A 23,131-nucleotide genomic window follows, 5' to 3' on the forward strand; every position below is an offset into this window, starting at 1 on the left:
CTGTGTGTATGTGAAGTTGTGTGCATGTGAAGCTCTGTGTATGTGAAGCTGTGTGCATGTGAAGCTGTGTGCATGTGAAGCTGTGTGCATGTGAACCTGTGTGTATGTGAAACTATATATGTGAACCTGTGTATAGGTGAACCTGTGTATAGGTGAAACTGTGTATAGGTGAAACTGTGTATAGGTGAAACTGTGTGTAGGTGAAACTGTGTATAGGTGAAACTGTGTATAGGTGAAACTGTGTATAGGTGAAACTGTGTATAGGTGAAACTGTGTGTAGATAAACCTATGTGTAGGTGATCTATTATTTGCGTTACTCTTTTGTCAAAACATCCAAATCCTATCTACACCTATATTTCCTGTGTATATGGTATACCAAGCATGGATTATAGTGGTCACATTAAGATACATGCTGGATGGTTTGTTGTTAAAGGCCGCACTCAGCAATATTCGGGCTGCATGGCGGCGGTCTGTAAATAATCTGGATCACTCAGTTCAGTAATCAATAGCATGAGCATCGATCTACGAAACTGGGATACGGTACCATGTGTCAACCAAGTCAGCTTGATCGAACTCTCGAACACTAACCTGATAACAGACAAGAGGGTATAGCTTTACAGCAACTTGTGAGCGGAAACTTAGATGTGCGAGACTGGGACAGCCAATCAGATTAAACGATCAATCAGCACATGCCACAGGACGTTAGAACCAGGAGTTGCCTCCCCTTTACCATTACGAAGCTGCCACTAAGCAATTCCGAGTAATTTTCCATATCTACGTCATAGTAGCCACGGGGTGAACGGTCTTCACTAGTGAATTTACATAACAGAACAGTCAATATTGTTCACCGCCGAATTAGGTTTTCTATTAGTGAGTATAATTCGATCACGTGTTACATTTCATTTTGCTGTCTATTTGTGTCGAGTTACACAATAGTGTCATTTTCATGCTTTGCTAGCATAATTTTTAATCTATAGGATAGTTAAAAAGAAATTAACTGTTTTCATACACATACGCACAGTCGCATAAGCATGCCCGTACATACACACATTTGCAGACAGAGAGGTATTGTTCTATCGCCATATCGCTTCATAGCCATGTCACCAACTCGTGTCGTGCACTCGCCAGTTCGTGTCGTGCCGGCGCTATGTTGTTCCGTGTTATCGTTATTTCTTTATAGGCTAATTAACACAGTCGCTAGGCTGCTTCGTTCTCTCGCCCATGGTCCCTAGTATGGTGATCTACCTTTAGCTGCTGGCGATCTATAGCCCATTGTTACATTGCATTGTCCAAAACTAATTTTCTACTATTAAAGATATATGCTAGCTAGTTTTAACTCATTTTGTGATAATCTAGTGGTTTTACTCTCCTTCGTTGACAGGGTTTTATATATTATCTGTATGTATTATAAATTTAGAACTAGTTTTAGTCACGATATGGCTGAAATATTGCCGATGTGACTTTAAATCTTAACTCACTCACTCGTTCTCTGGTTATGTCACCATATGGCTGTATTTGTCATGGCGATATGGCGATAGTCCTGATCAACATCAATATGTAATCGAAGAAAAATGAAAACACTCGAAACAAGGAGAAAATACTCTAAACCAAGGAGAAAATACTCTAAAACAAGGAGAAAATACTCGAAACGTCATCTTTGAAAGGAATCTTAAAACAACGAGAAAGTACTCGAAGCAACGAGAAAATGCTCGAAATTTCATGTTTTGAAACAAATTTGAACTAACGAGAAAATACACAGAGCAACGAGAAAATAATCGAACTAACAATAAAAATAATAGAATTAACGACAATATAATTGACATTTCAAAATTTTGAAAGACGGGAGAATAGAGAGTAACGACTGAATACTCGAATCAACAAGAAAACACTCGAAGTAACGACAAAATAATTGAAATTGCAGGAAAATGAAGATACAGTTTTATTGATGCGCCACATGTTTGCATGAGATCTTTCTAGTGGCCTTGTGTGATGGTGTTTCGCTGGTTTGAATGGTTGTCCTTCAAATTATTGATAAACTTAGATCACATACAATTTATATGACATGGTGACAGGCTTTAGTATATATCCGCGATGACATAAATGTAGCCATGTAAAAAATTATTCAGTGTCTAATGTCTTAGGGAAGGATATAATATCTTAAATTCAATAGTTCAACTTCACGTCTGTTTCCCAGGCTTAAACATAAACCCAACATTTGTTGGGTGTTAACGTTATCGTGTTAGTATCAACTAAAATGAGCACGTAACATTTTCGATAGAAACTTCCTTCTGCACTATCAGAAACACAACAGCAGTAAACATTGATGAGATAGAATTTCAATTAGACGCAAAAACATCTGATAAAATGCTTTAATAAACTCTTTGGAAAATATGTGTAAATGTCAAGGCACATTATCTAAAGTGAATGTTCGATAGTGACGTAGAGGAAATGTGATGACTTCAACTTCTCAATAAATCCACTCCTCTTTGTAAAAGTGACAGTAAACCTTTTGAGTATTATACCCATACACACATTACCAGTACTTTAAGGGGAAGAACCACAGCGGAAGTCTGTCTCAGGACCCTGGACTCAAAGGTATAGAATCGAACAGCTTCTGAACAAGAGGTGTTGTGTGGTCCTTGGCATAAAGTCCAGGTCACAAATTAGTTGAAGTGGTCGCGGACAATCCTTGGATGGGTGACCGTGTTTGGGAGCTTGACTCCTGAGAGTTTCTAGGCCTTCAGTCCTGCCCCACAGCGAAGCACACGTGATACATGTGATCTCATGAATTGCCTTTGTTCACCCAGCAGTGAATGGGTACCCGGTGTGGTAAGTCATATGACTGTCAACCTTCTAGCGCCTTACAGGCAGCTTGGGTTATCCGGGGTACTAATGTCTTAGAGCCTTGAGCATTGGCAGATGCCTGGAAACAGGCGCTTTGTGAATAACATTATTTTTTAATCATTAGTTAGTGGGTATGGTTTTACGCCGCTTTTGACAATATTCCTGCAATATAAGACACATTGTACCTATGTGCCCAATCGAACCCGGGTTTTCGGCGTGACGAGCGAACGCTTTAACCACTAGGCTAAACTCATTCATCTTCGTGATTGTCTGAGACCTTTTCTTTTCTGAGACCTTTCCGTTCATTTTCGTAACGTCTCAGCCATAACTCGACAGATTAACACATAGTGTGACAGGCTGGCTGTCGGGCAGACAATGGGAAGGTCGCGAGTTGGGTCCCAAAACAGCCTTTCTGTCTCAGTAACGTGTGATCTATAGTGAAGATCGTTTTGACGTGAAATGTTGGTGCTGCATTCTGAAGGTTCTTCGTCTAAAGACGAACGGTGGATATGGACTCTGTCTAACCCAGATCACCATGGGTTGAAATTATTTTATGCCAAGATGGATTCCTGACGGTAGTTGAAATTCTAACTATTACACCTTCCCCGCACAAGAAGAACTTACACTTGACCCGAGTGCATGTTTTGCTAAGAAGAGGAAATGGATCTACATGCATAGCTGTCGCCTGTCTCTGCATGCATTTAAATATTACATTATTATTAAAAGTGTATCAACACAAGCACTGCTACAAATAAGGGCACCGCAGTCATGAACGGCATATGCAGTGTGAAGCACATATAGACATGCTGTTCCATTTAAATCGGATTTAGTCGTAATGACAATAGTGACATGTAAATATTATACCATGAGCTATGCGATCCCAATTCGTCAGCTGCGGTAAATAGGATCACGTGAGATCATAGGGTATTGGGCGTTCTACCAAGAAAAGGTCTGTGGAATGTCCATTCACAACACGTTGCAATCATTGAAAAAGCGCTCTGAGACCAGTGATGAAAATTTATTATGTCTGAGACGCAATGTACATTTATGTAAAATCATTGACATATAACACCTATGAAAATCTCTGACAGAATATGTCTTTCCTCCACACGCCATTTCCCTCTCTCTCTTTTTCTCTATCTCTCCCTCTCTCTCTTTCTCTCTCTCTCTCGCTCTCACGCATACACGCGCGCACGTACACATACACACACACATCTTACTCTTAACACACACACACACACACACACACACACACACACACACACACATTGACACTTGGAAACTGTTATTTACGTTTCTCATCCATGTTTCTTGGGCAGTATCCACTGTTGCCATGACGTCCCAGTACACGTCTCCATTTTTAGTTTGAAGTCCACGCCCATTTGGAGGCACAGTTTTGTAGGATTGTGAACAAGAGTTTGGTTCTGAAATTTGAACAAACACACTAATTATTTGTATTCATGTTATGACTTACATAAATGTTCCATCCTAAATTGGTCAAACCTACACATGATGGTAATTAAATTTTCATATGCATTTCAGGTCATTCTCCTATGAGACAGCAATATATGGAAAGGTAGGTACGGATGTACTGGTTCATTGATATACAGGGTCACTGCGTGAAATTTTTAAACGTGTACGTGAGTAAATAACATTTTTTACTGCTACAGTTATTCCATTATTCCAGGCATTTAACTGGGGCCCGCATATTTCCCAGTCTATGCAGGTACAGACAGTGCTGTCTGTCTAGATTTTGACGATGAAAACTTTGGACCATGCGGTGATGGGAAGATAAATTTTCTCAAGCACTGTTTTCACATCTGGCGTAACTTGAAATGCATTTTGTTTCAGTGTGTGAGTGAGTATGGGTTTAAGCCGCTTAAAATATCAATATCACGGCAGGTGACACCAGAAAAGGGATTCACACATTGTACCAATCTGGGGAGTCGATCCCCGGTCTTCGTCGTGACGAGCGAGCGCTTTAACCATGAGGCTACACCACCGTCCCCGTTGTGTTTCAGGAAAACTTACCTCGTATGTCATAGAGATATTATTTTTCGGCATGACATTCTGAGTACAAATATCATAGCTGTTATAACAGAGACGCCTTTTTCTTATCGTCATTTCTTCGTCAAAACCTACCTGCACCATTGAAACTGAGATGCGATCTGTAACGAGTGTGATTGAGTGCGTGAATGAGGTTTTACGCCGCTTTTGCAATATTCTAACAATATGGCGGCGGGGTCCGTTTTAACAGAAAAAAACGAGGGTGATTTAATGGTGACGTGTTGACTAACGTGATACTTTGACAGTGAATCAGCCAAGTTACCCTCCCCGTCCACTCCATTAATTTAGCTGACTCTCACACCCGTCAATAGACTACCAATCAGCTTCTTTCTCGTCAACGTTTTTTTTTCTTACAAAAAGTATGCCTGGGGCATGAATCGTACAATTGACTCAGCTGTTGGAGAATATTTCTTATGATGATAGAAGACAACATGTCCCTCAAATTTTCAGGTACCAGAATTTAAATTCGGCTAGACTGACAAACCTGTTCGTGATAAATCCAGTAGGGCTTCACGTTGGTACATGCCCCTGCTTTAAGGACGAAGGATTCATGTTCGTAACACATCTTAAACCGGTCATGTGTGATCACTCCATCTTCGTGGATGAGCCATCTCTGCAAGGAAATATGTAGTGTTGAGTGAGTGAGTTTAGTCTTACGCCACTTTTAGCAAGCAATATTCCAGCAGCATCACCGCGGGCGACACCAGAAATATGTCTCACACGCTGTAGTGAGTGAGAGAGTTTAGTTTTACGCCGCACGCAGCAATATGACAGCTATATGACGGTTGTCTGTAAATAATAGAGTCTGATCAGACAATCCAGTGATCAAGAGCTTGAGCATCAATGTACGCAATTGGGATACGATGACATGTGTCAACCAAGTCAGCGAGTCTGACCACCCGATCCCGTTACTCACCTCTTACGCCGCCATATAGCTGGAATATTGCTGAGTGCGGCGTAAAGCTAAACTCACTCACTCACTCAGCTCTTAGGACAAGCACGGGTTACTGAAGATCAATTCTAAACCGGATCTTCATGGGTCCCACACAATGTACTGTGGTTGGGTGGGGGGATCAATGACTGTTTACAGGTAGCATGAACATAGAGACAAAGCATGACTGTTTACGGGTAGCATGAACATAGAGAAAGCATGACTGTTTACAGGTAGCATGAACATAGAGACAAAGCATGACTGTTTACGGGTAGCATGAACATACAGAAAACATGACTGTTTACAGGTAGCATGAACAGAGACAAAGCATGACTGTTTACAGGTAGCATGAACATAGACAAAGCATGACTGTTTTCAGGTAGCAGTCGCACAGAGCTAGTGAGTGACGGAGTTTGAGTTTACGCCGCTTCTAGCAATATTCCACCGGGAATGGGCTTCACATGTACGCATGGTACCCATGTGTGGAATCGTACCTAGGTCTTTGGCGTGAGCATAGAGAAAGCGTGACTGTTTACAGCTAGGCATGCACAGGGAAATGCATGAGGACGTGGGTACGTGAAGGCCTTACCTGGTTGATTCCCTGCCCGTGGCAATTATACATGCCAGGCACCATGGTGTAGCCCTGGATGTCCATGCACATAGGTTTACTCGCGTGGCGTATCTACAACAAACGTCAAACACCTGTACGTGAGGCCATCAAAATATTGTTACTTTCTGAAATCAATTCATGAATGCTTTTGTACAATGCTTTGTAATGTACATTGTAATGTACAGTCAGGTCTCGAAAGACAATATTCCACTTATATCATAGTGTGTCTGTTTTATGTGGGAGGGAAGTCCGAAGTGGTGAAGGTCGTAAACGCATGCCATGTCGGTGAAACCCATGAGCTCAAGCATGGTGCAGACAATGCAGGAAACATAATCCGGAGGAGTCGGGATTCGAACCCATGATCATAGCTTTCAGGTATACCAAATTGTCTCCGTTACGACAGTAGGCGGCAATTTGGTCCCAGTCGAGACATCCTGAGACTGCAACGGCAACCTCATTAACTTTCCTCTAAGGACCTTGCCAGCCAGGTTAGTCACGGCTTCATCTTTAGCCTGTTCAGCTCTCAGGGTCTACTGACTGACTGACTGACTGAGTTTGGTTTTACGCCGCTTTTAGCAATATTCCAGCAACATCACGGCGGGGACACCAGAAATGGGCTTCACACATTGTACCCATGTGGGGATTCGAACCCGGGTCTTCTGGCGTGACGAGCCAACGCTTTAACCACTAGGTTACCCCACCGCCCCAGGGTCTACTGAACCATGAAATGACAATGAATTAAAAAATGAAACATTTTGAATTTGTTATGATGTTTTGAACAACAGTTAAACTGACACATTTTGATGGGCACAGTCAAACACCCTTGTGTGGAAGTTGAAGGGACCAACCTGAAAACTTCGACGTGCACACAACCGAAAAGTGATCACTTAGTAAGGAATACGCAGAGACCTAGCTTTTAATTATAGACAACGGTCATTTCCACACAACGTGTTCGCTTTGAGATAATACTACATTAACTGTGGATGTAAATTGGCTCACTCACCTCACCCGCGGCAAGTGAACGTTTCGGTATTGGGAGAGGAAAAACATTATCAAGATACCACCGGAAGTCATGGCAATGTAAGCTTTCTCGCAATTCCCTCCTCGCGGAAACATCGCCAAAGTCCTGAAAAAAATCAGTATGAGAGTGAATTGTGGTGCATTAAGGGAATACGGGGAAAACGGACCGCAGTGAAAACGGACCAAAAACAATTTGAGAAAACGGCCACCGCGTTAGAGAGAACGGCCGCCGAACCTAGAGAAACGGCCAACATAGTTGCACCAAGAGCAAAGGTTGTTATATTGATCCTAAATAACAGAGATTTACTTCATTGCGAATCAGCTTTTAAAAATTGATTGATTGATTTGTTAGTTTCGATATCCATGGCGGTTTCACCTTTGAAGATTTATTGGTTGTTTTGATAGTTACGATGAACGAACCAATTTGATTGATTGTAGATTTTACTGGTGAGATTAGTTCAAGATAGAGAAATATGATAATAAGGTAGTGTTAATATTGACGAGCGGATTCGTAGAAGATTTAATTACATCAAAGGTGAATTAAGAATTAAGATCATTTTAGCCAACCAAAAGTGCCATGACTATCTTGTCATTGTTGTTGACTTCGTAATAATAATGTTGATTTGGAAATGAATAAAAGCAAAATAAACTACACGTAGTTTTCTACTATATATACAGGCTGTGTGCTTTAGGCTTAGAGGCCTTTTTCTACAGCTGCGGTGGCCGTTTTCTAGAATTTTGTTGTGGCCGTTTTCGCCGGGGTCTGTTTTCACTATAACCCGTATTAAGCATTGACCATGAAAGAGATAGGGATCGTGATAGACACTGATGGAGCTACATTTGAGCCAATAAATGGTTGGAAGTGGCATTTGTCAGTCTGTCTACTGCCTTATGAAGATGAATCTGCTGAACTCGACATTTGGACCCATGCGTCGGTGCCTCCTCAACTTGGAATATAAGGCCTATTTTGGGTGAATCATAACAGTTGTTTTTCATAGTTGTACCTTATAGAAGACTGAACATTTTCATCTACTGCTACATGTCATCTACCGCTACTTTGACAAAGTTTCGAGAAGGACAGTAACTTCTATTAGGTGCTGTCTCACATTTTAAAGAATATACAATTTTATACATAATAGCAATGTCAAAATACCCGGGGACTGAAGGAAGAGAGTATGTCACATCCCTTTCTGCCCCAGTACAAATTATATCTAAAGCGGTGCTCAGTAATCTAATATATTTACAGGTGACTATCAGAATGGATTGACGTGTCGACGCTTGAGACCCCAGACGGCCATATGGCGCCATGTTTATGCGTTTCACGTCGATTATTTGAACCTACTCATTTGGGATACATGACTGGCGCAGGCGTACCCATTGATTTGCTTTCCATTACTTACTAGAATTAACATGACTATATTTTAGAATAGTAGCTAGGCACTTCCACGATCCACACAGACAACACCTTATTCGCCATAGCTTCTTCCTTATGTTACTACTACTCACAGCTTTTGGATAGGAAGCGTCGTAGAAGAGCTCTTTGTATTCGTCCATCCACACTTCGGCTACACGCATGGAGTTTCGGATGATCATGGCGCCAGAGTTTTCGAACATGATGGGTGTTGATGAGCGGAATATATGTCCCACCTGGGAGCAGGGGTGGTATTCTATAGTCCCGTTACACATCCACACCTGTAACATAATCATGAACTTGATACATTCCCCAATACATGCATACACGTCACAAAGTTCTAAACGCTTGTGAGTCACGGTGTTCAATGTTTTTAGTCGGACATATTATACTTCACCAAGCGGGAATTATATCACGTCCTCAGCAGTGTAGCAATTATTTGTTTAATAAGTCCATGAAGGCGTAGTGCTTTCGTGGACTAATTATCATAATGCATTCCAATCCAAACCAGCTGACAATTATCGACCCGTTATTATCCGGTTTAGAATTGATCTGTCGTATAAGGCAACACGCGGGGATGAGGCACGCTGACTTGGTTGACACATTAGATCGCATCCCAATTGTGTAGATCGATGCTCATGATGTTAATCACTAGATTGTTTATTCAGACTCGATTATTTACAGACATATAGCTGGAATATTGCTGAGTGCGGCGTTAAACAACATCCAAACCAAACCAAAAACAGCCGACCATCTATGAAGACATGCAACATCTTAAGGTTACCAATTTTCATGGTTACATCTTGCCCTTTAACCTCGTGAATATTGAGTTCGACACTTAAATAGAATAAAGACGAATAATGGTGTGATGTCTTTATGTCAGTGTCTCATATAACATCTTAACTCTTCCTGACCATGTCATATAAACCGTCCCTAATTCTAAGGTTAATATCTCACACAACGTTCTCGTTGTTACTGTAAATGTATCATGCAACTTACACTTTCACTTTTACTATCAATATCATGTAGACGTCTCACTTTTACTGAAAGTATTAGATAGATTTCTCACATATACTGACAATATCATATAGACGTCTCACTTTTACTGAAAGTATTAGATAGATTTCTCACATATACTGACAATTTCACATAGGTTTCTTACATGTCCTCTTTTTTTTGACAATATCTTCTGTAACATCCGCTTTTTATCCGATTTCTCAATGTAGAAAACAACATTCCCTACTTTCACGGACAATATCGCGTACAACATTTCCCTTGTAAATAACAATATCTCGATGCCTAGCACACACACACTGACACTTCATGATTTTACACTGATATGACGTCACACAGGAAGTGACAGTATCCGATTGTTACCTACGCCGACATGAGCTCCGTTATAATCTAGAATTTCGTCCCAGCACGTGTTTATGGTTACCATGACAGATTTACCTTGAACGACAACTCCACGTTCTCTTGTTGATTGCTACACTGACAGATTTACCTTGAACGACAACTCCACGTTCTCTTGTTGATTGCTACAGTGACAGATTTACCTTGAACGACAACTCCATGTTCTCATGTTGATTGCTACAGTGACAGATTTACTTGTTGATTGCTACAGTGACAGATTTACCTTGAACGACAACTCCACGTTCTCTTGTTGATTGCTACACTGACAGATTTACCTTGAACGACAACTCCACGTTCTCTTGTTGATTGCTACAGTGACAGATTTACCTTGAACGACAACTCCATGTTCTCTTTGTTGATTGCTACACTGACAGATTTATCTTGAACGACAACTCCATGTTCTCATGTTGATTGCTACAGTGACAGATTTACCTTGAACGACAGCTCCATGTTCTCGCCACCCCAGTACAACAGATCCGGGTCATACGTCCCCAGTGAAGTGAAAAAGGCCTTGTCGATGGCAAACAACCCACCAGGCATGGTAGACGATCTGGGAAATACACAGCCAGATTCAGGAACACACACAACACAAAGCTGAAATGGCCGACAATGAAAGCAAGCGGTGTTGTACCGAGTGAGTGAGTGAGTGAGTGAGTGAGTGAGTGAGTGAGTGAGTGAGAGTGAGTGAGTGAGTGAGTGAGTGAGTGAGTGAGTGAGTGAGTGAGTGAGTGAGTGAGTGAGTGAGTGAGTGAGTGAGTGAGTGAGTGAGTGAGTGAGTGAGTGAGTGAGTGAGTGAGTGGAGTGAGTGAGGAGTGAGGTGGAGTGAGTGAGTGAGTGAGTGAGTGAGAGGTGGAGTGAGGAGGAGTGAGTGGAGTGAGTGAGGAGGAGTGAGTGAGGGTGAGTGAGTGGTGAGTGAGTGAGTGAGTGGAGAGGAGTGAGTGAGTGAGTGAGTGAGTGAGTGAGTGAGTGAGTCTTCCATTGTCGGGGGTGCGTGTCGGTGTACCATGGTTCGCCATGGCCAGCTGTTAATGCTTCATGTACTGGCCTAGTCTATAGAATGGAACTGCCCTGTCTAACAAACCGGTAATGATAAGGCCACTGGCTCGCTCACTCTCATAGTCCTACACGGGCTGTTCTTTATACAAACCTTGCAGGGTCAGCATTATTCTTCCGTCTCTTCTTCTCTTTCTCTGGGATTGGTAGCCAATCAAATGAGAGATTTGTCCACCGAAAGTAACCAACTTGATCCATTTGAGCGGCAGAGGTGGAGAAGTCTTCCGTCTTTATAGGAAGCACATGGGGAAAAGGTACTGTTGTGGGGTCGTTGGCGATGCGGCTAAGTAACGGTTCCAGCCATCCTGAAGAAATGCAACCAATATACAGCTTCTCTCGACATTATTTATCAAGTTTCACATTTCACTTCCTTGTTATGTTTGGGTACTTTTATGATTTTTATAGTTCATGAAAAAGATGAACAACAGGTGAAGATACATATTTACCATTGATATTTTCATAACTGGGGTGTATGATAAGTTTTTAGTAAACAATAGGTGAAATCGTAGACTTCTCACTGATGAGTGAGTGAATGAGTGAGTTTAGTTTTACACCGCACTCAGCAACATTTTAGCTACATGGCGGCGGTCTGTAAATAATCGAGTCGGGACCAGACAATCCAGTGATCAACAGCATGAGCATCGATCTGCGCAATTTGGAACCGATAACAGGTGTCTCCTCACTGATGACATCCGTATTACATTTAGTGGTAGGCCATGTCGGCAAGATGCCGTCTTCCGTATATGCAACATTGTGTTCCACCGATTGTTTATCGTTATGTTTGATGGCTGTGAGTCGGTAAGCCTGCTGTGGTGTGTAGATAATAACGCCGCATGTCCTGTTGCGGAAGCTGGTATTTCTCTGTATGTTGCTGTTTGCGTTGAGATATGGTTCACTTGTAACATATGCATATTTGGGATTAAACCTTATCTTTAAGGCGTTCTGCACTTCAACTTCTTTGACAATTCTTAATTTCGTTGAAAATGTTTGTGAGACATTAATATCTACCTCTTAACCATTCCCTTGCGTTGGATGGTAAATCAAACACAAGGCAAATTGTTACGTGACATATATGTGAGATTACATACAGCATTAGCCACGAATGCTACATTCTGAAATGACTGAGGACAAATCAGCATTCGGTAATCTCCACAATGGGTTTCACCTGCAGGTCCAACACCATGATTGCCTGTATGTCCATGCAGCGTCAAAAGCATATGTTAGGTTCAAAGTATGTGTATAGGACAGACATGCCCATTCAAATACGTCAATGAAAGTCTTACCCAATGGCACAAACTCGAAACATTTCATTGCAAGTTAATAATATGTTTATTGGTGCACATACCTGGGAAGCATTCGATATGAGAATCCAAGAATACAATGACCGGTCCCTGGGCGTTCTTGTATCCAAGCAACCGAGCACGTGTGAGGCCCCCTCGTTCTGGTGCCCGTACAATTTTTACCTTGGGATACTGAGCCATGTATTTCTCCAAGGGTGCCTTCAGATGTTCTATTACAAAAAAACACCTTGTGAACGTTTTTACCATGCATTCAGAAACGATTCAACAAAGACGATTAAATGTCAACACCAATTATACTGTCACGTGAAACAGCCCAAGGATACATAAGCACAATCAAATAGTTCCATCAGTTTTCACTAATTATATATATTTATAGATTGTTTATATGTAGTTGTTGTTGCAGCATCACGAGGACATGAGGTGCTTTGTAAATCTCTGGGGATTTATACCATGGTCCAGAACTTGACATACACCGAGTAGTGGTACTGATATTATAGTGCTGCAATTTGGCCAACACCGGGTGTCAGTTTGTTGAGATCTGATTGATTCTCTGATTTTTAATGAACCATTGTTGTCGAATTTGCAACTGAACTGCGCTGGTATCGTTCCCGTTAGACAAACGACTCTGATTATTCCCCCGTTCTGGCGATTTCCACGTATTGCTACAAAAACACACAAATGCTATGTTGTGGTTATGTCATAGCTAGACCGAAATTACACTAATATGTCCATGCATAACCGTAGTTATATGATTATTATATAAATGTTTTGAAAAGAAACATTTATCGTCCTAAACTCCTAAAACAGGAGCTTGGATGATGCGGAGAGGATAGGCTGGTATACCTTGTGCAGAAAAGTCATCCACCAATATGATCTCCCTCAGTAAGTGTGTCGGTGACCTGTCCAGTATACTGTGGACACTCCGCAGGAGAACAGACCAGGCCTCGTTGTGGAAACACATGATGATACTGGCCATCGGTAGATGTTCGTACGTGATGCTTTTACACCTGGACGATTGACGTTATGTATCTTAATATGTATGATATATGTATTCTTTCATTGGAGCTTCAATGTTCAAAGATCATACTAAAACCAATAGACATTTTGCCATGCAGTTCGACATTAACCTTAAATATTGCTGGTTGTAGTGTTGAGAAACAAAGAAACGAACGTTGGTTTTAAGTATGCTCTTTGGGAGAACACTGAACCTCCAACAAAAGAGCCCATCCCTATAGAAGTCATAATGATTGAAAATTGTGTCTCGCGGTGAAAAAGGTACAAAATAACTTTATTCCCGTTACGTTTCTATCTCGTCAACATCAAAAGTTATGTGGTTAATGTGATGATCTGCCAAAATTAAAAGGTTATTGCCCTTCATTCCTCAAGATCCTCTGGCAATAGAGAGTGAAGTAGCAGGTTAAATTTCAACCCTTCATCTTTCTGCCTACATTCACGCTGACTGGGGAACACGTGTAAAGTGACACGGAAACTTCCATAGCGTTCTACCTAAAGCTGCCTCACAATATCAATACAACTGAAATTGATCACTTGTCTACACGTGTCACATCTTGAAGCTATTTAGGCGATAGTGTCAGAGTTTTTCTGGATTTATACCTCTTCTTATCAATAAATCAATTAATGCACTTCAGATTGCCTTCAGCTCAATATGGCCGCAAAATGACGCTCGAAGAGCAACATAGACACCGAAATGCCCACCATATATTGGTCGTAAGTGATGCCAATTTGAAATTCGTTCTGCAATCTGTTGAACCCAACATGGTCTCTAAGGACACTTTGACATGCATCTAAGAGAAATCAATATCCATCAATCTACAAACTTGTGACGTGAAAGCTGTTTGGTAAAAGCCAATACGAATTTTTAAAGTGAACTTTATGAGATATGAGAAATGTACGATCAGGAAATGAAATCAAACATAGCGGTTACTACTCGACATTCGTATAAAGATCTTTTTGCAGCAGGATGGAAGTGAATAATCCCTGCAGATGTTTAAAATTTCAAGAAAATGACTGATAAAGGACGTCTTCGATTTACAATTGAACTTCCTTACAAGTAAACCGAAGCGTGTAACGCAATAACAAATAATTGTACACTGTATGCCAAACACCTCCTATCCAACCCCTGCCAAACATCGACAATTCTGGTTAAGCGTTGCGTAAGTCATTTGCCCTTGGCCATTTTGCCTGAAGCTTCGATTACTTTTTTTTTCTTTTTGTTGGCTACATTGGCTACATTGGTCCTAATGTTAATATCGTTTCATAAATTCCAGCTTGTGAGTTTTCTATGATGAAATAAAACAAAAACAAATCTGCGGCTATGATACACTGCGCATGTACTTGTGTGTGCGCGTGCGTTTTTGTTGTGTTGTGTGTGTGTGCATGTGCGTGAGCGTGCAAGTACACATTTTGACTTATGACGGTTTTCCATTGCTAGCGTACTGATACACCGTAGTTTACATTCATAAACCAGTCAGCAACAGCTGGAGACAGGGTAATAATGTGTACCATTTTGTACCATTGTTAGATATGACACAACCATACACTTGCTGTCTGCTAGTAGAGGCTTTGTCGGGTTGTTTCCGTTTTATTGTCATGGAAGGAGTCTCAGGTACACTGTACGTCTATTCAAAAGCGCAGTGATATTGTTGAATTATTATCCACATTATACATAATGTGTATGAATGTCATAAATGTCTCAAGTACATGACTCGAGCCAAATCGACAGTTCATTAACTTGTAAGAATTTGTAAAATTGGACACGATCAAAATTTTGATCGCCGCAACAGGCATTGTTCTGGATTGTGTTGGATTTCTGCGCCTCGGTGCAGAAGCACTATTTTAGTTCCTTTCATGTTCGAAGTATTGACAAGTGCAACAGTTGCTGGAGGTAGTTATTGCTACGGGGATATAGACGCGGGGTCGAAAGTAGACTGGTCTTGTATTTGTGCTTGAAGTGCGGGGGGAATGTTATCTTCTCAATCCCAAGTGCACTTCCACAGTGCATGAAATAAGACAAAAACCCAGCCAGACATGAGGGCTGGTAACTTCAAAATGTTACCAAATGGATTTAACCACACCGGACAATCCACTTGTCAAGTCTAAATGTAACGCTCAATTTGAAAAGTAGATTTAAGATATGGTGAATTTACTAAGGTGTATGGAACATGTTATCTAAACAAATTTACCAGACCATCGGGACGGCTGACTGTAAATTTTGTCCGTACGTCAGAAATCTCACACACTGACTTCCATACTTCTAAGACGTCTAGTTCGACTTGTTCGTGTGTATATTGTGTAAATTTCAGCATATTATTCTGTTTTCAAGAATGCAAGACGGAAATAGCTTATCCAGGATTTATACCCAAACCACTTCACTTATAATGTTTGTTGGTTTGTAAAATACTACGCCTTATTGAGAGCAAAGTGTATGCATATAAGTTGTAATTTGAAAAATGAATACATTTCATATTGAACGTCATGACAGCTGGCTACCTACTCAGGGGGTCTGGAGTCGGGGAGACGTCGGTGGATGGAGATGAGGTCACTGACGTAAACGTTGAAGCGGTTGATTCGGCGTCGTTTGTCCATTACTTTTTGTTCTGTGATGTTCAACTTTGGCAGGTACCCTCTTCCAAACTCACCTTCATCATCAGAAAAGTAATTATATTGTTATTGCTTTAAATACGTATGCATTGCATACTAACAGGGAGCGTTGAACAAATATCACATGCACACTTACTTGGTTGGTTGTTTAACGCCGCAAGCAACAATATTCCAGATAAGCAATCCAGTGATCAACATCGTGAACATTGTTCTACACAATTGGGATACGATGACATGTGTGAAGCAAGTAAGCGAGCCTGACCACCCGATCCCTTTAGTTGCCTTTTACGACAAGCACGGGTTGCTGAAGATCAATTCTAACCCGGATCTTCACGGGTGGGCACAACGGGGAATGTTATCAAACGGGGAATGTGATATCAAATCTTACTGAGAGAAACTGAACGTTAACATACCTTCATAAAAATATTTTAAAACATAAGCTGAATCAAGAGAAACAAAGTTTAAAACGGTACTCAGTGTAAATACAAATGAATATTCAAAATAACACTCATGATATGCACACTTGCAATATGAGTGAGTGAGTTTCGTTTTACGCCGCACTCAGCAATATTCCAGCTATATGGCGGCGGTCTGTAAATAATCGAGTCTGGACCAGACAATCCAGTGATCAACAGCATGAGCATCGAACTGCGCAATTGGGAACCGATGACATGTGTCAACCAAGTCAGCGAGCCTGACCACCCAACCCCGTTAGTCGCCTCTTACGACATGCATGGGTTACTGAAGGTTCATTTTACCACGGACCTTCATCACCGGTGACAGCCACAGAGTAGGAACCCTGAGAGCAATGGACACTTCACATGTAACCTAATCAGATACACACTCTTTACGTGAACATGTTTTGTGAATCAAAGTTTACCCCATTAAATTATGATATCCGAAGGTCGATGGAACTTTGAAGAAGGTGAAAAAGGCAACATACCTGGCCCATCCTCTGGACTATTTTCAACAAATGGCGGAAACTGCACTTCCGGTTGTTGTTGTAAACTTTGATTAACATTCTGTATTTCCTGTCCTACTTTCACCACATTGCCATTATTCGCTCCCACACCCTGCTTTACAGTGGTAGTCTCCCTTTGTTTCCTTGACACCGCTTTATCGCGTTCCTTCAGTGCCTCCTTGGCTTTCTGTCCGTCAGTGATAATTGACTGAAGCAAATCGCGAACGTTTGAGACATTTTGCGGGAACATCTCGTGAAACATATCCCGTACCAGCAGCTTCATGTACTGTCTGTCCCCGCTTGTGAGTGTCTCCCTCCTTCCATGGGTGTGAGGGCTGTTTACTGTCAACGTGTCGTCATATCCGGACGGAAGCGCCCATTGCATGGAACACAGCACCAACACAATACAGCAGAAACTGAACAGGCGAAAGGTCATTCGTTGATATTTCCTCATCATCCCACAATCAGTACGACGACAATCACGCAATCATAAAATAGTTTGTCCTCTCCAAGACGCCTGAGATAAAATTGTCAAAGTATTAAAACATATAACATAAATATGATTTTATGAGACAAGGTTCACTATCTGCAACGACCTGATCATTCAGGTAGCAGGTAAATCTAATAAACACATACATTAACCTCTTTGACCGGTTTGTGTTTTGGCTTCATGCCTTCTTACTTTTAGGGTAGGTAAGTTTCTGAGTGACGGAGTGAGTGAGTTTGGTTTTAAGCCGCTTTCAGCAATATTTCAGCAACATCACTGAGGGGAACACCACAAATGAACTTCATACATTGTACTCATGTGGGGAATAGAACCAGGGTCTTCAGCGTGACGAGCGAACCCCTTAACCCCAGCTACCCCAGCGTCCCTAGGGGCGTATTTATTCGACCTAAGTATGTAAAACACATCGTTTAGAAGACGGATCGTGCACCGCAATAACCAAAATGGAGATAACAAGCAAAATACGTTCCTGAATGGTGAAAGAAAATAATAATTTTACACATGTATTTTAAAATTATTAAATTAACGAATTACTAGGTCAAAATTATTATTTCAGTCATCATTTGAAATCTATGAGCGTGAAATAAAAAACATATTTATTCCATTTCCTTTGAGAAACATAGTTTCAACTTTCTCCAAGTTGTTGCGGTAATGACATCAGAGAACTCAGACTCAACTTGAAATACATTTTTAAAAATATAATATGCATACAGGGATAGAGACATGAAATATTTATCAATGAGCCATAAATATCCATTAATTGTAGCACCTTATTTTCATATTTTAGTATACCCCAAAATTTCAAAATCTGGTAGAATGAACGTATCATAAACTGCAGGACTGACTTATCGGGTTCAGCTTTATGATATGTTAAACGCAACATACACATATAGACATAACCGTTATGTAGGGTTTGATACCGAAGCTTCAATAGTTCATTAAAATACATTTCTAGATTGTATCATCTACATACCACAATGCGTTCTCTCCACGTTGTCGTGTCTGTCACCGGATGGCCATCTTATGAAATGATCAAATTTCTACACTGACATATCTGTCTAACATCAGGTAGGCACAGCTGCCTGGCTGCAGATCATAAAGCCATCGATTGCAGTGTTGACATGCACCACGTGTGTCATGCTTGCATTGTAGTCTTTTCACGGGTTTTAATGAAAGAAAAACTTACCATCAGATATGCTGGTTGGATGGTTTGTTGTATAACGCTGTATTCAGGAATATTCCAGCTTTATGGCGGGGGTCTGTAAATAACTGAGTCTGCATCAGATATAAGACACATTGTTGAGTGACATTCCCAAGTTGAAACAATAATGTAATCCCAAATCTGTACGTGAATGAATTTGTGGTTAACAACAAGAGAACGACGTAATATAAACAATTGGGTTCTAAAATTATTACGTTTACAAATCAATAAAAGTACTGCAAAGGAATATAATTGTAGCAATAAATAGAGTGTAGAGTGCCTGTGCTTATTCAAAGGCCGTACAAATATAATAACAATGTAATGCAAAAGCAGTGGTTACTGTAATAAAGACACTGATGTTACTATTCACGCTGGTAAAGGTGGTAAAACGTCCAACAGAGGGCAGGATTTGACATTCAGAGTAAGTGAGTGAGTGAAAATATGGTTTTACGTCGCTTTTATCAATATTCCAGCAATATCATGACGGGGGACACCAGAAATGGGCTTCACACATTGTTCCAATGTGGGGAATCGAACCCGGGTCTTCAGCGTGACGAGCCTAACCACTAGGCTATCCCCCTTTTTGCGAGAGGTAAATCAATACGTTTTGAAACGAATAGTTGGAATAGTTGAAGGATGAATGGTATTTGAGACACGCGTGCCCGTGCAGAAATTTCTTAACGGTTACCGGTCGTGCATTTATCATTGTAATTTCTAGTCTACAAACGCATGTAGAATCTCTACAATAATAAAATAATTTTTGTTTGGAACTTAAAGAAAGTGCCATGGCACTTCAATTGCGCAGTTATAAGAGCTACATTTATGGCGCTTCAAAATAGATGCACACTCACGTAGTAGACACATTAATATTATTATTAGACATATGTATGATCTCATCATGACCTCAGTGCATGACCTCATTGCCGTAATAAAAGCGCCTTATTACATAGCGGGTTTTGTTGTCGCTATCAGAGGTCGACACTATGAGTGGCATTTCATCACCGACTAGAGAAAGCGCCGAATGATTAATCGGGAATAAACTTTTACCCTTCTTGAGGCAATGCCGTCGAACATTATGCTAACATTTTTGTAAAAGTCTGCCCGTGTCAGCGGTGTGCGTTCACCACAATGCTAAGTAGTTATCAGAGCCATGTTACGTCATATGACGCCATGGCGTGTCCTTAGGACCTCTCTGGAGACATGCCCACCCACCGCGCTTCGAAATAAAACATCGAACCGAGCATAAAGTTCATTAGAACACATCATGTTAGGTTCAGCTGTCCTGACGGCCAAAAGTAGGCCATGACTCAGTCGAGTATATCCCACTTGCGTATATCGATGTTTACGATGTTGATCACTGGATTGTCTGGTCTATTGCTGAGTGCGGCGTTAAACAACAAACAAACCAAAATAAACTTAACGGAGACATGTCTTATTTTCACATGTCACCCTGTAACAGTTTCACTTAAGATCCTGGCAGATTAGTTCAGAATGCTCTTGGAATCTAATGAACAGACTTCATCCAAATGACTCAGAGCAAGTCTGCAGCGAATGTCATTCAGTCCCTGAGGTTAATAGCTTTCACGGTACACAGTGACATTCGTTATGCAAGAACATGTCTACGCTTTGGTACAAGTTGTATGCTTGAACGCTTTGTATAGAATCCACAGGGGACGATCAAGACACAGGACCCTTGTGTATCTGGGTATACCCAGGCATCTTCAGGATACAAAACGTATCAAATCCGACATAACCACGGGAGATTTTAAACCGGAGGATTCTCTAACAAATCGGAAGGTAATTTGTGAAACTGTTGCTTATACCCACGGATACATTTGATGCAAAATCCAGGTCAAAAGATGTTTATTGTATGAAAGGCCTCCGGCTCATATACACGAGAGTAACAGTGATATAGGGACATTGTTTTTATATTTACATAGATATCTAAGGGTATACAATTCGAGATGAGAAAATCTATTTTTGCTAATGTATGCTTAATATACAAAGACAATTGAACAATAATGTTTTCATTATTAGTTTGTAACAAAGATATATATGCATATATAAATCCGTGATAACAAGGACATATCAGCGTAAAATGAATTCATATTTTATGTAACGCTCTAAAATAATTTCAATGTTTAAATCACATTCTGAAAATGTCACAATTCAAGCATAAGTTTAATTGAAGAAATGTGTTATTACACTGAACACTTCGTCTCCCCATTTGGCGCACGGGACGAAGGTGTAATTTAAATAAGGACTAGCAGCGTCGCATTTGGTGTTATTGGTCTAAGTGGAGTATTGCTATTAACATGTGTCGACAAAGTGCGTTAGCACTACGAAAGCCGAACGAGTACAGACAGACTCCTGAGCTTGAACACTTAAAGGTTGCTTGGCTGGTTGTTCAACGCCGCACTTAGGAATATTCCAACTATATGGAGGCAATCTGTAAATAATCGAGTATGGACCAGACAGTCCCGTGATCAACAGAATGAGCGTCGATTTTCGCAATTAGGATACGATGACATGTGTCAACCAAGTCAGCGAGCCTGACCACCCGATCCCGTTAGTCGGCTTTGGCGACAAGCATGGGTTGCGAAGACCAATTCTAACCCGGACCTTCACGGGTGTCAGTAGAGGAAGGGATAAGCATATGTCCTCAGTCGAAAACGCAGGTTCGAATCCCCACATGGCTACAATCCTCTTCTTGGGTTCCGTGAAAGTCCTGGAATGTGGTTAAATCAACAATAAACTGTTTGCCTCTTAAAACAATCAAATTATGCCTAACAAATAAAGCATTGTATTTTAAATGATGCGACTGTACTGTGAAAAACTTGTTTCACTTATCAATATTGTTATATTGCTTTCACCTTGCAAAATTCATCTTTTTGTCGATGAATCTATTACTAGTTGTATTACTCCTCATATCCCCCTGTCCAGACAAGCATCCCCGCGCTTTGTTATGAGTTTTTTTCATTTTGTATTTGTTCCCATCAATACATATTTTGAATATATGTGTAGTTATATGCGAGTATACATTGCCGAAAAATCAAATATATATAAATATTGCACATTGAGTTTCAGCGGTTTACAATGATCATTCTGGATCAAATAATGGGAATAGAGGAAACCAGGTTTTTGCGAATTTATCAAAAACATTGTTTCCTTTAGATATAAATGTTTCGACCATGAATATGTCTTAAAAAATCTTTATAAAGTTTTCTAAGCTAGGAATTATTGTTTTCAGGGTGCAAATATAGATGTGTCTTTTAGCAGAAATCATTGTATGACAAAGTAGTGGGTTAGTACTGAGAGTACCAAACCAAACGTGAAATTTTGTCAACTGCAATACCATTCCATTCCAAATATTTTTTGTTTCCTCACATTCCCAATATATATGCCATATGTTTTCATCTGCTTCATTACAGAAAGTAAATATTAAATTGTCAACCAGATTCGTCTTTAAAATTTCTTTTTTGGGTATAAACAGTTCCATGCAAAAAAATAAATTTAAAATCTAAAAGCTTAACATGTTTTATATTCTTTCTATATAGATTAAAGATCAAGGGCCAATCAAAATCAATATCTTTGAATATATTTTCCCATTTATGGCAGATATGTGGTAAAACACTATCAGATAGCAATTTATCATACAATTTTATTGAACCTTTAGCTGAAGTCATGAAATCCTTTTGTAAAGAGTTTATATTAAGGTTATTTGTATACATATATCTGTAGCCTTTTAAGGCCTTTTTACATGATTCAGATAAAATATATAAAATATATTCAAGATCTAACTATGTACCCCTTATCCCATATGTATTTCGCAAATCAACCTTTGTTAGCCCAGTGTCTGATAAAGTGGTTTGGGTTTTTAAAGTTATGATTGAGCCACTTCCTAGCCTTCAAGACATCCCTCCAAAAAGGATTTTCAATTTCAACAATATTCTGAAAACTTGAGCCATACTTTAGTATATCTTTTAATGGAAAATTGCATGGAGTACTTACATTTGCTTTTCTGACATATAGTCTGAGTATGGATAGTTTCATTGCATTAACAAAGGTTTTCATATCAATCATGCGTAAACCCCCATCTTAATAATCTTTTTTTCAAAATGCTCCGTCTGATGTTATAAATTTTATTATCCCAAATAAATCTGAAAAATATTCTCTCTAGAGAAGTAATAAAT

The 23,131-nt window shown here is 40.3% G+C and overlaps 1 protein-coding gene across 1 annotated transcript; it reads right to left on the reverse strand.

Moving 5' to 3' along the window:
• Positions 1-3,014: 3,014 nt before the first annotated feature.
• LOC124260235 (polypeptide N-acetylgalactosaminyltransferase 5-like) lies at positions 3,015-18,794 on the reverse strand. The gene is made up of 12 exons (XM_046694491.1): positions 18,711-18,794; positions 17,215-17,749; positions 16,165-16,309; positions 13,494-13,657; positions 12,695-12,859; positions 11,444-11,654; positions 10,729-10,846; positions 8,979-9,164; positions 7,456-7,578; positions 6,432-6,524; positions 5,396-5,524; positions 3,015-4,268 (listed from the first exon to the last, which is right to left on the reverse strand). Exons 2-12 carry the CDS (start codon positions 17,687-17,689, stop codon positions 4,143-4,145), a joined length of 1,935 nt encoding a protein of 644 aa, XP_046550447.1. The 5' UTR covers positions 17,690-17,749; positions 18,711-18,794; the 3' UTR covers positions 3,015-4,142.
• Between the last annotated feature and the right edge of the window lie 4,337 nt (positions 18,795-23,131).

Source organism: Haliotis rubra, unplaced genomic scaffold, assembly GCF_003918875.1.
Source record: "Haliotis rubra isolate DU_JTF1 unplaced genomic scaffold, ASM391887v1 Scf756, whole genome shotgun sequence".
Lineage (NCBI taxonomy): Eukaryota > Metazoa > Mollusca > Gastropoda > Lepetellida > Haliotidae > Haliotis > Haliotis rubra.

Bases quoted from the DNA above. Each gene is read 5' to 3' on its own strand.
- LOC124260235 (XM_046694491.1), bottom strand. From the start codon at position 17,689: ATGATGAGGAAATATCAACGAATGACCTTTCGCCTGTTCAGTTTCTGC. The intron at 13,658-16,164 runs GTAGGTAGCCAG...TCAATCGTCCAG, and splicing joins CCCGACTCCAGACCCCCTGA to GTGTAAAAGCATCACGTACG. The intron at 6,525-7,455 runs GTGAGTGAGCCA...CGTTTGTTGTAG, and splicing joins GTTCACTTGCCGCGGGTGAG to ATACGCCACGCGAGTAAACC.